General features: G+C 39.5%; 1 protein-coding gene across 10 annotated transcripts in view; it reads left to right on the top strand.

The window, feature by feature from the left end:
* dmd (dystrophin) overlaps positions 1-13,637 on the top strand; it is a 1,932,045-nt gene that overhangs the window by 1,760,474 nt on the left and 157,934 nt on the right. For all 10 annotated transcript variants that reach the window (XM_073045659.1, XM_073045653.1, XM_073045656.1 and 7 more), the window contains one exon: positions 12,387-12,465. In XM_073045659.1, coding sequence (XP_072901760.1) covers positions 12,387-12,465 — 79 coding nt within the window. The remainder of the gene's footprint in view (positions 1-12,386; positions 12,466-13,637) is intronic.

Below are 13,637 nucleotides of genomic sequence, written 5' to 3'. Positions count from 1 at the left end.
AAAGGACATACTGGCTCTCGAGGCAGTGCAGAGAAGGTTCACTAGGTTAATTCCGGGGATGGGTGGGTTGATGTATGATGAGAGGTTGAGTAGATTCGGACTCTACTCATTGGAGTTCCGAAGAATGAGAGGCGATCTTATTGAAACATATAAGATTGTGAAGGGGCTTGATCGGGTGGATGCGGGGAGAATGTTCCCAATGATGGGTGAAACTAGGACTAGGGGGCATAATCTTAAAATAAGGGGATGCCGTTCCAGGACTGAGATGTGGAGAAATTTCTTCACTCAGAGGGTAGTGGGGCTGTGGAATTTACTGCCCCAGAGAGCTGTGGAAGCTACTACACTCAATAAATTCAAAACGGAGATAGACATTTTCCTGGATAAAAATGGCATTAGGGGATACGGTGAGCGAGCAGGTAAGTGGACATGAGGCTAGGTTTAGATCAGCCATGTGATCTCCTGGACCAGTTTTCGATAGCCTGGATGGGTCGGAGAGGAATTTTCCAGATTTTTTCTCCTCAATTGGCAACTCGGTTTTTTCCCCCGGGTGATCACATGGGTTTGGACGGGATGAATAATAAAATAAAATGGGCGGCATGGTGCCCTGTTGGTTGGCACTGTTGCCTTGTGGGATTCGGTGAGAACTAGCGTTAAGATTGGATCAGCCATGATCTTGTTGAATGGCGGAGCAGGCTTGAGGGGCCGATTGGCCTACTCCTGCTCCTATCTCTTATGTTCTTATGTTTTTATGAAACCAACCTATCTTGTTTTTGCTGAGAAATCCAAAGCACTGCTATTCAACAAATCATTTACACTGACAAATTTTGGTTTTGTGTAAAAAAAAAAGATATGACTATGAATTTGCTATGGCATCGTGTGATGGAGCTGTGTGGCAAAGAACGTTTTTCTCCCTCGAGTCATAGAACAAATACATCACAGAAATAGACCCTTTGGCCCATCTAGTCCATGCCAAACCATTTAAATTGCCTTGTCCCATCGACCTGCTTTGGGATCATAGCCCTCCATACCCCTACCATTCACGTACCTTTCCAAACTTCTCTTAAATGTTGAAATTGAGCTTGCATGCACCATTTCTGCTGGCGGCTCATTCCACACTCTCATCACTCTATGAGTGAAGAAGTTGCCCCTCACGCTCCCCTTAAACTTTTCACCTTTTATCCTTAACCCCCTGACCTCCAATTGTTATCCCAGTCAACCTCAGTGAAAAAAGCCTGCTTGTATTTTCCCCTCATAATTTTGTATTCCTTTGTTAAATCTCCTCTCAACCTTTTACATTCCAAGGAATAAATTCCTAACTGATTCAATGTTTCCTCATAACTCAGGTCGTCCAGTCCTGGCACAACCTTGATTCTCTGAGCATACAGCCTGTAATTCCAGCTGTGTTCAATAAACCTGGTACTATGGGTTTTGAATAGGCTAAATTAAAAAGAACTTTGTTTGTTGGAGTTGAAAAGATTAAGAGGAGATATGATTGAACTGTTTATAGTGCTGATGTGTTTTGAGAAGTTAAAGAGGGAAAAACTATTCCCATCAATGTTTTCTCCATGTCAGGTTTACAGTGAGGAGGGCGAGATGAACTTTTTAATTTCTCCTTGCTGTTGTTAGCAGATGGAAATCTTTAAAAGGTCATTGAGGAAATAATAGATTTCATAGCAGCTTTCTTATAAAAAGTTAAATAAGAAGTGCTCAAACTAAATGAATAACTGTTTCAGAGTACAATGTCAATAAAAAAGGGTGAACGAATTCCTTTTGTGCTGTAGATATTCTGACCGAACCCTAGCTGATCTTTTCAGTATTAGATTGTAAAGTTTTACAGAAAGATATAAGAATCTTATACAACAGTAGTTATCTTGAAAAGCAAAAAAGTTCACTGAAATTAAAATCTGAAAAGTAAACTTAGATTGGTTTCTCTGAGTCCTTGCAAAATTATATGTATTCATTGGAGCTTCATTGGCTGCAGCTCTGAAGTGTGAATGGCAGAAGTTGAAGAGAAGAAAAAGCATCAAAATAAAAAAACAGGACAATGCTGTGGAGTAAATACAGGATATAAAGAAAGCAAGTCACTCCATCAGACACATACAAGGAATTTTATTCTTCTTACATCTTCTCTGGCTCTTATAAAGGGTGTCCTTTTATAAATAATTCTAATCTATTAGTTGGCTCTTTCCCCCATTCCTTCCAGATGTTGTCTGACCATGTGAGTGTTTCTGACACTTGATTATATTAATCAATGTTTCTCTACATGCCAGTGAATAATATTTTTCAGTTGGTCAGATAAATACCAAAGTTATGAATTTGTGTAATTGTCGTCATTCCTTTTTGGTAGACACAATGAATTAGATGAGCAGGACTGAGCTTGTTATTTAATCAGATGCTTCTCGAAGCCAGAAATGAATTACAGAGTACATTTTGGCCAGAACTAATGCAGTGACAATACATATTTTATGCTACAATGTAATTGCGAAAATGCTGTGGGTTTAGACTCTTTTAATGGAATGAAGTTAATCTATGTGCCCAATGTGAAATAAATTTTTCTTAACTCGTGTATAACACCTTCTGTCGCCCATTTTACTTAATGCAGTTCTAACTGAATTCAATAACACACGTTTGGATTGAACAATTGAGAGAAGCAAGTGAAATTTAATTGTGAATTGTGTTTTCAATCATTCAAATTGTTGATCATTTAAAATAAAGCTGTTGAACATGCATGGGGTAATTTTGTCCAAGGACTATTATAGTTTCTATGTATTCTGTCACCCATTAATTGTTTCCCCAAGTTTTCATTTATATTGATGTAATTGAACACCAGTGATGAAAAGCTAAACTGATTTTATTCACTTAACTCTATAACCCCAAGTCAAATTATTCCCGCACATTTTGCAACATTACAGGAGAACTGAAGTAAAAACACAGCACTCTACTTGGCAAGATAATTAAATAATGTTAAACTACCAAATACAAACATCCAGCAATTTCCTTGTAGAAAACACAAATATGGAGACTTGAGATATCAGAATCAGGTTTATTATCAAATCAAGTCAAGTCAAGTCACTTTTATTGTCATTTTGACCATAACTGCTGGTACAGTACATAGTAAAAATGAGACAATATTTTTCAGGACCATGGTGTTACATGACACAGTACAAAAACTACACTGAATTACTTAAAAAAAAAACAACACAGAGAAAGCTACACTAGACTACAGACCTACATAGGACAAGTGCACAAAAACAGTGCAGGCATTACAATAAATAATAAACAGGACAATATGGCAAGGTGTCAGTCCAGGCTCTGGGTATTGAGGAGTCTGTTAGCTTGGGGGAAGAAACTGTTACATAGTCTGGTTGTGAGAGCCCGAGTGCTTTGGAGCCTTTTCCCAGACGGCAGGAGGGAGAAGCGTTTGTGTGAGGGGTGCATGGGGTCCTTCATAATGCTGTTTACTTTGCGGATGCAGCGTGTAGTGTAAATGTCCATGATGGCATCACTGGCATGTGTTGTGAAATTTGTTAACTTAGCAGCAGCAGTTCAATGCAATACATAATAAAGAAGAAAAGAAATTAAAATAATAAATAAATAAATCAATTATGTATATGTATATTGAATAGATTAAAAATCATGCTAAAAACACAAATAATATATATTAAGAAAGTGAGGTAGTGTTCATGGATTCAGTGTCCCTTTAGGAATTGGATGGCAGAGGGGAAGAAGCTGTTCCTGAATTGCTTCAGGCTTCTGTACCTCCTACCTGATGGTAACAGTGAGAAAAGGGCATGTCCTGGGTGCTGAAGTTCCTTAATAATGGAAACTGCCTTTCTGAGACACCGCTCCTTGAAGATGTCCTGGGTTCTTTGTAGGCTGGTACCCAAGATGGAGCTGACTAAATTTGCAACCCTCTGAAGCTTTGTTCGGTCCTGTGCAGAAGCCCCTCCCTCTCTCCCCCCCCCCCCCCCCATACCAGATGGTGATGCAGACTTTCAGAATGCTCTCCATGGTACATCCATAGAAGTTTTTGCATGTATATGTTAACATACCAAATCTCTTCACACTCTTAAATAGCCACTGTCTTGCCTTCTTTATAACTGCATCGATATGTTGGGACCAGGTTAGGTCCTCAGAGATCTTGACACCCAAGAACTTGAAATTGCTCACTGTCTCCACTTCTGATCCCTCTATGAGGATTGGTATGTTTTCCTTTGTCTTACCCTTCCGGAAGTCCACAATCAGCCCTTTTGTCTTACTGATGTTGAGTGTCAGTTTGTTGCTGTGACACCACTCCACTAGTTGGCATATCTCACTCCTGTACACCCTCTCGTCACCACCTGAGGTTCTATGAACAATGGTTGTATCATCAGCAAATTTATAGATATAGGAGCATCCTTATTCGAGATTATGGGTAAAAGCCAATTAAACCATCTCATAGCACAGATCAACACAGAGCAGTACAAACCATGAATGACCAGGAAGAAGCAAGTATGATTTTTGGCCCCATTTTACAGGCAAAGGTTCATACATTTTGAAAAAAGTCCAGCGATTTGCCAGGTGATGTTGATAACAATTTGTTTCTAGTTATACCCAGATCTAGGGAATGGGGAGAGAAAAGGAAATCTACTTGTGAATCATGCATTTAAGTTATGCTACAATGAGTTCCTTTGTGAGGTCCTTTCAGAGTGTCAGTGTTGCAAAGGTTTCATTTACAAGTTGCTGCTTGATAGGCATGAATGCAAAGTAATTAAAGAGCTGAAAGTATGCTGTGTGCTGTGCACGGCCACTGGTAGGTGTGTAACAGGTTAACAATGTGAATGCTTGGATAATGTTGAGTACTATTGCCATGGTAACTTTTTTGAGGTATGCTATTTTCCCATTCTTTTGTGGTTCAGGCCATTGGATGCTGCATTTTTATCTGGAGTGTTAAAAGGGAAACTCTCTTTCAACTCACACATAGAACAGTGTCTCTGCTTCAGCAACATCCAAACACTTTGTTTGTCACATAGTCACTTCTTTTGACTCTGTGATTTTATTGTTATCTGCTTCCTTGAAGTATAGTCCCAAACATTTTTCCCCAGCCATACTTATAGTGAACATTTGCCAAATTGGACAACTACCATAAACTACTTCCATTATTGTAGAAACCAATTTAAAGGCTCTGCTTAAAACACATTACCAATGCAACCTGTTTCAGGCAAATCAGTAAAATCCCGCTGTAAATTTGCATCCTATTAATCCTCTGTGTTGGTGAAATCAGCTTTTGTCTGGACAGTTAGATTCATCAAAAGCATTTAAATTGAACTGCAAGTAGCAGCAGGAAGTATAATCAAAAGCAGTTGTAAATTGATAGACTGCCATTTAATCCTTAGCATCTGAATTTATTGTATGTAATTAATAAATCTTTGGGGAAAATATGTTGACTAGCTTCCATCTGTTGGTGATAAAATGAGAATCTTTGACTTTGGAGTTGAATTTAGGAGAACAGCTCATTAGCTGAATGGAGTTAATATGTGACAGTAAAGCCATCCATTATTAGTCGCAGGACTGTTGCTCTTTCTACTGTCAAAGACTTGCTCTATTAGTCAAAATATTAGTTCTCTGTACTGTGCAGCAACCTTAGAAATACTTGCAGTAGCATGTAAAATATCTTTCTCCCAAGCTGACATTGTAAATTCGAAATGGAAGCTAGTTTCCTTAGCCTGACCCTGGATTCCACAGAAGTTGGTCATTCCATGAGCTGAGTGTTGGAAGTTGAAGTGTGCCATAAGTGTGTGTGTTGATTGGTGTGTAGGAATGCTGAATCCAAGGAATTGTTGTCCTGATCCTCAGAGGTCACAGGACAAGATAAGAAGGTGGTTAAAGAGGCTTTTGGAATGTTTTATTAGCTGAGGCAAAGAAAACTCAAGCAGGGATGTTATGTTGACAATATACTGTGCCAATTGAGCCACACCTTGAAGATTGCATATCCTTCTGGTACCAGGTTAAAGAGAGGGGTGAGTGAACTGGAAAAGTTACAAAATTGATGTACAAAGATGTTTCTGTGACTGAAAAATTGGATGAACTTTGCTTGTTTTGCTTGAAACAGGAGAATCTGAGGGAGTGTTAGTTGGGGAATAGAGGGAAGTGGTTATCAGAAGTTAGAGAAATCAGTGTTCATGGCTTCAGTTTAGAGGCTACCCAGATGGAATGTGAGGTTTTACTTCCCCTAACTGCATTTGTCCTCATCATGGCAATCGGGGAGGCTACGTACAGACACGTCAGTATGGGATGAGAAGGTCAGATTGAAACGGGTTTCCATAGGAAGATCCTGGCTGTTGCAGTGGACAGAGCAAAAGCGTTGAACAAAATTTCTAGCATCTGCAGAATCTCTTGTGTTTAACATTTTCCTGTAGGATGGTGGGGATAGGCTGCTCATGAAGGCCAGTGTTGTACAGCCTGAGCCATGCAGTGCAACCACTGAACACAGAGATGTGTAAATGAATTGGGTATTGCACACTTCCTCTGAGCCCAGTAACTCCTCTGTGGTAACAAGTTCAACAGTTGTCTCTAAATGTTGAGCTTCTGCATGAAACACTGAGGGAGGTTGGGGACGGTGGGGAAGAGCATTTTCCATCACATCCATCGGGCACTGATCAGAGAGACTTCACAGAGCAGGTTCGGTCAGTTGCCAGCAATGATTCGCATTTGCCGTTCCAGCCAGTGTGGAGCCCCCTGAGCCCTACATCACAGCATAAGCAGCCACATTTGGTGTGTACCTGTGAATGGTCAGACAGAACAATGAAGCAATCCATAATGAACGAAGCTGGTCAAATTGTATGGAGCTTTCTCCTTCCATGAAAACTTCTCCACAGAGTCAACATGGGTAAATGGTGTGATTCAGTCAAGAAGCCGGGAGGGATCTGCATGAAGAGAAGAAATTATGAAGCTCATCCATCAGTTTCTTGGAGTATTTCTCAGAAGCTCCTTTTGCAAACAAGAAAAAAATGTTGTGTGAGAATTTTGCAAAGGAAGAGACCATTCAGTATATAACGCAATTGATATTTAACAATAAAATAAGAGAATACTTTTTCAATTTCAGTCTTTTGATATGGCAATTTTCAGTTTCGCTTTCAGCTATAATTTTTTTTCAAAACTACCTTTGACCTTCTTCAGAGCAAGAAAAATAACTCTTCATAACAAATAGATCAGGAATACCCCATCAGTCATAGTCTATTTGTAAGTTAACACTCTAATTATCTCTGTATAGAAACTGGACACCAATTTGATCATGTTTTGTTAAAAAGAGAAAAAAATCAAATAATATTGATCCATATGGAAAAGCTCTTTGCTGCCTAGGTGCTGGGTGTAAATAAGGAAAAAAAGTATTTGCAAAGGATCTGAAGTCTTGTTTGAGATATTAAAAGGATTCTTATTTGGAATCAATGTTTATGCTGAAGATATACTTTTGTGCGCTTGTTGCAATCTAATTGTGGTCAATGTAAACTTCCGAGGAGCATGGCATTTGTTAAAAAGGTAGAATATTTCATGCTGGAGCGATTCAGAGTAAATCAATAGACAGATAAAAGTTTGGGAGATACCAATAACATCTTAAATGGCAACAATTCATGTTCGAAAATACCAACCCAACAGGATTGTTCAGACCTAATAATAGTCTTATTTTTATTATTGTGATCAAGTTTCACTTTAGCTTTATCAAATCACCTGATGCTTGAGGTATAAAGTCACAATACTGTGCCTAAAATTGATACCACAATGACCTCTGTAGCAGGGCAATATTGCACATCCAGTTTTTATGTGTCCAAGTGTTAGAGCTGAAATGGTGCTGATATTTTTTAGCCTGTCCTGGATGATATCACCAATGCACATAGGCTTGATTAAAATTTTTAATCTGTGTATCCTGTGCTTGCAAGAGGACATCCTATCTCAATTTGTGCTTGGAAGTGATTGATTGCCTTTATGTTCACTGTCACCCGAAAGTCATTGTGTCTGAGCATACATAGTAAAGTGAAATATGAATTTGCCGTATGTGGTATACAGCACCAAGTCAGCATGAATCTAAGAGTGAGGACGTACACAATGAAATGGCATTTTGAAATGTAATGGAATTATGTGCAGGCCCCAGCTGCAAAAAATAAAGTGAACCTAACGCCATTTGTAAATGAAGTTACATGTCCTGACAAAGTCAGAATCCGCAGTCTTCATGTCTGTATGTCATTGTCAAGGTTTGCACTTAATCTAAACCTAATTGCCTGTATCAAAGGGATAGTTAAGGGTCTCAAGTTACACACTGGCCAAACCAAGAAAGGATGATACTGTACTTCCCTTAAGAACATGACTAATGCAGATGTTGTGTTCATCAAATAATCATTAGTTACATGGTTATTATTACCAAGGTTGATTCTTTAATTTTTGATTTTTTACATTCATGGATTCAACTTGCCGAGCTGCTATGGTGGATCTCAAACATGTGACCCTGAATGTCTTGATTCATGTCTATAGAAACTTGTCGAGAAATGCAACTACAGTACCACTCTACTTGTGTTGTACTCAACATTAAAAACTGTCAAATGTTCTTGAAAGAATCAAAATCTAACAAATTTTTTCCAAATGTTGTCATGTCATGAAAACCAAGCTTTAATTTTTTAAAGTACTTAAAACATTAAAAAACTCAGAAAATCTAATTTAACAAATGCTTTACTTGATTGCTTACTGTTATTTCCCCGCATCAAATTGCACAGGGAGCACTGCCGTGCAGTTTCCAACCTGGTACAGGTCTGTGCAATTCCTGACTATAAGTGGGTTATCTCTACCACCTCTAGTTCATTGAATTCCAGGAGGAGTTCAATCGATAAAATACTGACCAACAGCTAAATGCATATATATCTGGGACTTAAGCATTTTTGTTTGCGTGTTCAAAAATCTTTAAACTGCTGATGGCTGCAGAGGAAAACCTCTACAGTTTGCAGCTGTTTTCAAAATCTAGGTCATTACTTTAACATTTGGGAAATCTACTGTAAAAATTGAATTGATTCCATGAAGGTAGGGTTTTGCCACAAACTGATGGACTACTGGAGAGTGTTTTGTGGTTATTCAGGATTTGACATCAAGCACAGGCAGCAGTTCTGTAAAAAGGGAATAGAAAAGGATGGCAGAAACATGATATGAGTGTTTAAAAAAAACTCAACTTCAGAGGAAGTTTTTCTTTTCCATCAAGCTAGTTGCTGACATTTGCCACTTACTCAACCAAGCATTATAGCTCAGTATCAGAGCAACCAAACCTGTGAGACTATCGAGGTCACTTAGATATTTTAGTGTCTAACATCTATGGGTGACATAAGTAACATACCTCTATTTTCTGGGCATTGTGTGGTCATGGATGCATGTTTTCAGAATTTCTTCACCTTCCCAATGCGGACTGCTGTGGAAGAGCTCTGGATGCTTTCAAAGGACCGAGCCCTCCATTATATAGAAAAAGATGCCATTCCTCAAGTGTGAAACTCATCACTGACTGTAGATAATGAATTGCACGGAGCCAGAGAATAATCATGTTTTGATGTGCTAATGTTATTCGTCAATAATCTGTCCCTTAAAGCCTTGCAGATTGATTCAGGCTGGCAGCTTGGTTCAGGATCTATTCCTGAATATCAGACCTGTGACTTCATCAGGAGCATGGGCTCATTTTTTTTCACAAAGAGCATCTCACTGTGTCTTGAATCCTCAGGGGTGACTGCATCAGGTTCTCTTGCAAAAGGTTCTCGTAGCCATGGTGTCGCTCAGTTCTGGTCATGGCGTGATTTTCTGGGATGCTTGGTGCTATTCCTGCCAGGCTTTGTTTTCATTTCACCTTAAACCGAATGTGATCATTCACTTGATGATAAAGCAGTCATGGTCCTGTCAGCAAAGCACAACTCTGCAGCTGATTGCACCCTTCACTTCAAAGGTGCCCTCTTTTGAGCGTCTGACCTGTCAGTAATGCAGTGGAAGCTTTTATCTTGTGTGACAGTGGGGCTCGGATCTCCAATGTCTCTTTTGGTCATTGCGACCGAATCTGCATCACATGGATTGATGAAGTTGCGGTCAGGTTAATTGTGTGCCCTTATGTTGGTCACCTTATCATCTTTTGTGAGCCAATCTCACCGCTTTGCCTTTCAGCGCAAGGTCAGCTGTGGTAGTGCCACACTGTTTCTGGTGATGAACTCACTACAACAGCAAGCCAGATAAGGCATCTTGCTACACATAGTTAATATTGCTGATTTAAAGTAAGCAGTTTTGCAGTTTCATTAAAATAGCAGTAAGCAAAAGAAATACTAAAACTTGTTACAATCAAGAGAAAATCTACAGATGCTGGAAATCCCACACTCAAAATATTGGATGAACTCAGCAGGCCAGGCTGTATCCATGGAAATAAGAACAGTTGATGTTTCGGGCTGAAACCCTTTGGCAGAACTGGAGGAAAAAAAGCTTGTTATTAATATTACACAGTGTGCTTTCAACACTGATCTGTTACCTACCTCCTTTTCCACCCCTCTTCCTGTAGTTCTGATTATATAACTCTACCATGTACTAACTCTGTTTGTGAGACTGCAGGCAACTGAATACATTTACATCACTCACTAGTCTTTTAATTTCATCATTTATTCAGATGTGTCAGGTTAAGCTTCCTTCCATTCTATTTAGTCTCCTAAGTACTTTACCTGGTGAATAACTGGAATAATTTAATCATTTTTTACATTGCTGTCTCAAGCTGCAGGCTCCATTGCTCAATGGCACTGTAAGTATTAACATGGTTTACAAAAAAGAATTAGCAATTCAAATAGTTTGGGTCAGTACACTCATCTCTCACTCTGTAACTGGATTTGAGATCAGCCCCAGATTGATGAAGTGCAGGTTTATCAGAGATGACATAACGTTTAAAGCAAAGCTTTTCTCAATTTGGAAAACCATGCAGAACCAATTCTTTAATTCTTTTATAGGGCATGAGCATCAAAGGCAAAGCCAGCATTTATTGCCTAACTCTAACTGGATGACTGGCTTATTTGGCCATTGGGAGGATAGTTAAGTCAATCACATTCAAAGTCAAAGGTGACTGTATTATCATATTCATATATAAGTGCATATATGCACAGGTACAATAAAATAGACTTCTAGCAGCATCACAGTTACATATCATCGTATCAGCAGCGTTCACAAGAAAAACATAAACTAAGCATAAATCATCCATTATTTCAAAAAGAAAGTATAATTAGAACAAAACAAAATCGAAAGTCCATTTTAGTGCAAGTAATCATAGGTCAGAGTGTGGCTAAGCTGTGGTGAATAGGGTTTTGCTGGTTGAAGGGAGGTAGTTATCCCTGGACCTAGTGGTGTGAGACTTCAGGCTTCTTACCTCGTGTTCATTGATTGCCCAGGTGGGGGGGGGGGGTTTCTTTGTTGCTAGATATTGTCTTCTTGATGCAGTGCTTCCTGTAGATACTACCAGTGGTAGAGACGTATGTGCCTGTGGTGTACTTGACAGAGTCAACTACTCTCTTCAGTTTCTTATGTTCCTGTGCATTGAAATTGCCATACCAGACTCACTGAGAATAGCAGATTTCCTTCCCTAGAGCTTATTATAGCAAGACTGTTTTTTAAACCGTCTTGCTCTCCATTTAGGAGAATAGTCTTTTAGTTGTGATGATGGAATTAATAGAATTTAAAATACCTAGCTAGAGGGAACACAGATAACTGAATTGTCCTCCAGATTGTTATTTTAATAATAGAGTCATCGTGCTACTGTAATTCTTAAAGGTAAAGGATTGCCTGATGAAATGGAGAAATTGGAATAGGGCCAAAAAAAAGACGAAGAAGAAGCACTCCTTTAAAATGACATTTAGACACATAGCTGAAACGTTTTGGAAAATCATATATTTTTCTTGTGGTGTGCATGACAAGGCACCAAAAGAGAGATGATGTTGCACTTCTCCTAACCACAGGTTAAAAAGCTGAACTGACCACAGATATGAGATGAAATTGTCATTTTGGTCAGTAATATGTCCCTTTAACCAGAAGCAGACAGTCCTCATATTGATTCTGTATAAGAAGTATTTATATTCATCTCTTGTGCAGTATAAGTGAAAGAGTAACAGAAAAAAGACCTGATTGGCATTAAAGTAGAAATTAATTCTTTAATTGCTAGTTATGTATTTTATGTAATATTTATTTTAAAGAGAAAAGAATTGGATGTAAAATTATGATTAACAGGAAATGGAGTTGGAAATATCCATACATACTTATTTTAATTCCTTGAAAAGAAGGAGGAAATGTGGTTTTACACTTGATTCTCTTGGTGGCTAACTTGACCAAACAATGATGTTAATAACTCACCTCTCCATTCTTTTCAGGTGTCCATAGATGAGCGTCTGAAGCAATTGCATGAAGCTCATAGAGATTTTGGACCCACATCCCAGCACTTCTTGTCCAGTAAGTAATGGATACACACCATTAGCAATATTCCTTGATGACAATCTGGAAGTATATAATAAATATAAAGAGATATATTTATTTAAAAGATGGATCAATTCATCATCTTATTTATAATATGTTGTGATGTAAAGTCAAAAAGACCTATGAAACATGAGCACCTTTTCTGTGTGCACCAAAACAGCCAGGATCTACCAATGGGAGAAGCTCTTCTCTCAATTCCTCCACCTCCGCTGCATCTGCTCTCTGGAATGAGGCTTTTCATTCCAGAACAAAGGAGGTGTCCTCCTTCTTCAAAGAAAGGGGCTTCTCTTCTTCCACCATCAACACTGCCCTCAACAGCATCTCTTCCATTTCAAGCATGTCTGCTCTCACCCGATCCTCCTGCCACCTACTACCCAACCAGCCTCCGCGCCCAGCATGTAATTCTCTGTAACTTCCGCCATCTCCAAAGGGATCCCACCAACAAGCTATCTTCCCCCCCCCCACCCCGAATTTCTGCTTTCCGCAGAGATCACTCCCTACATGATTCCCTTGTCCATTCATCCCTCCCCACTGATCTCCCTCCTGGTACTTATCCTTGCAAGTGGAACAAGTGCTACACCTGCTCCTAAACTGCCCCCCTCACTATCATTCAGGTCCCCAAACAGTCCTTCCAGGTCTGCCGATACCTCACCTGTGAGCCTTTTAGGGTCATCTACTGTATCCGGTGCCCACAGTGTGGCCTTTTGTATATCGGTGAGTTCTGACATAGATTGGGAGACCACTTCAATGAGCACCTATGCTCCGTCTGCTAGAAGAAGCGGGATCTCCCAGTGGCCACCCATTTTAATTCTTATAGTCTTTCTTTAATGTCTTATGATCTTAATTCCACTTACCATTCACATTCCAATATGTCAATCCATGGCCTCCTCTATTTTCACAATGAGGCCACACTCAGGTTGCAGGAACAATGCCTTATATTACATCTGGGTAGCCTCCAACCTGATGGCATGAACATCGATTTCTCAAACTTCTGATAATACCCCCCCCCCACCACCATTCTGTACCTCCTTTTCCCTCTCTCACCTTATCTCCTTGCCCAACCATCGTCTCCGTCTGGTGCTCCTCCCCACTTTTCTTTCTTTCATGGCCTTCTGTCCTCTCCTATCGGACTCCCCGTTCTCTAGCCC

This window comes from Hemitrygon akajei, chromosome 5, assembly GCF_048418815.1.
Source record: "Hemitrygon akajei chromosome 5, sHemAka1.3, whole genome shotgun sequence".
Classification (NCBI taxonomy): domain Eukaryota; kingdom Metazoa; phylum Chordata; class Chondrichthyes; order Myliobatiformes; family Dasyatidae; genus Hemitrygon; species Hemitrygon akajei.
Note: the sequence above shows the minus strand (reverse complement) of the source record. Positions and strands in the feature narration are given on the sequence as shown.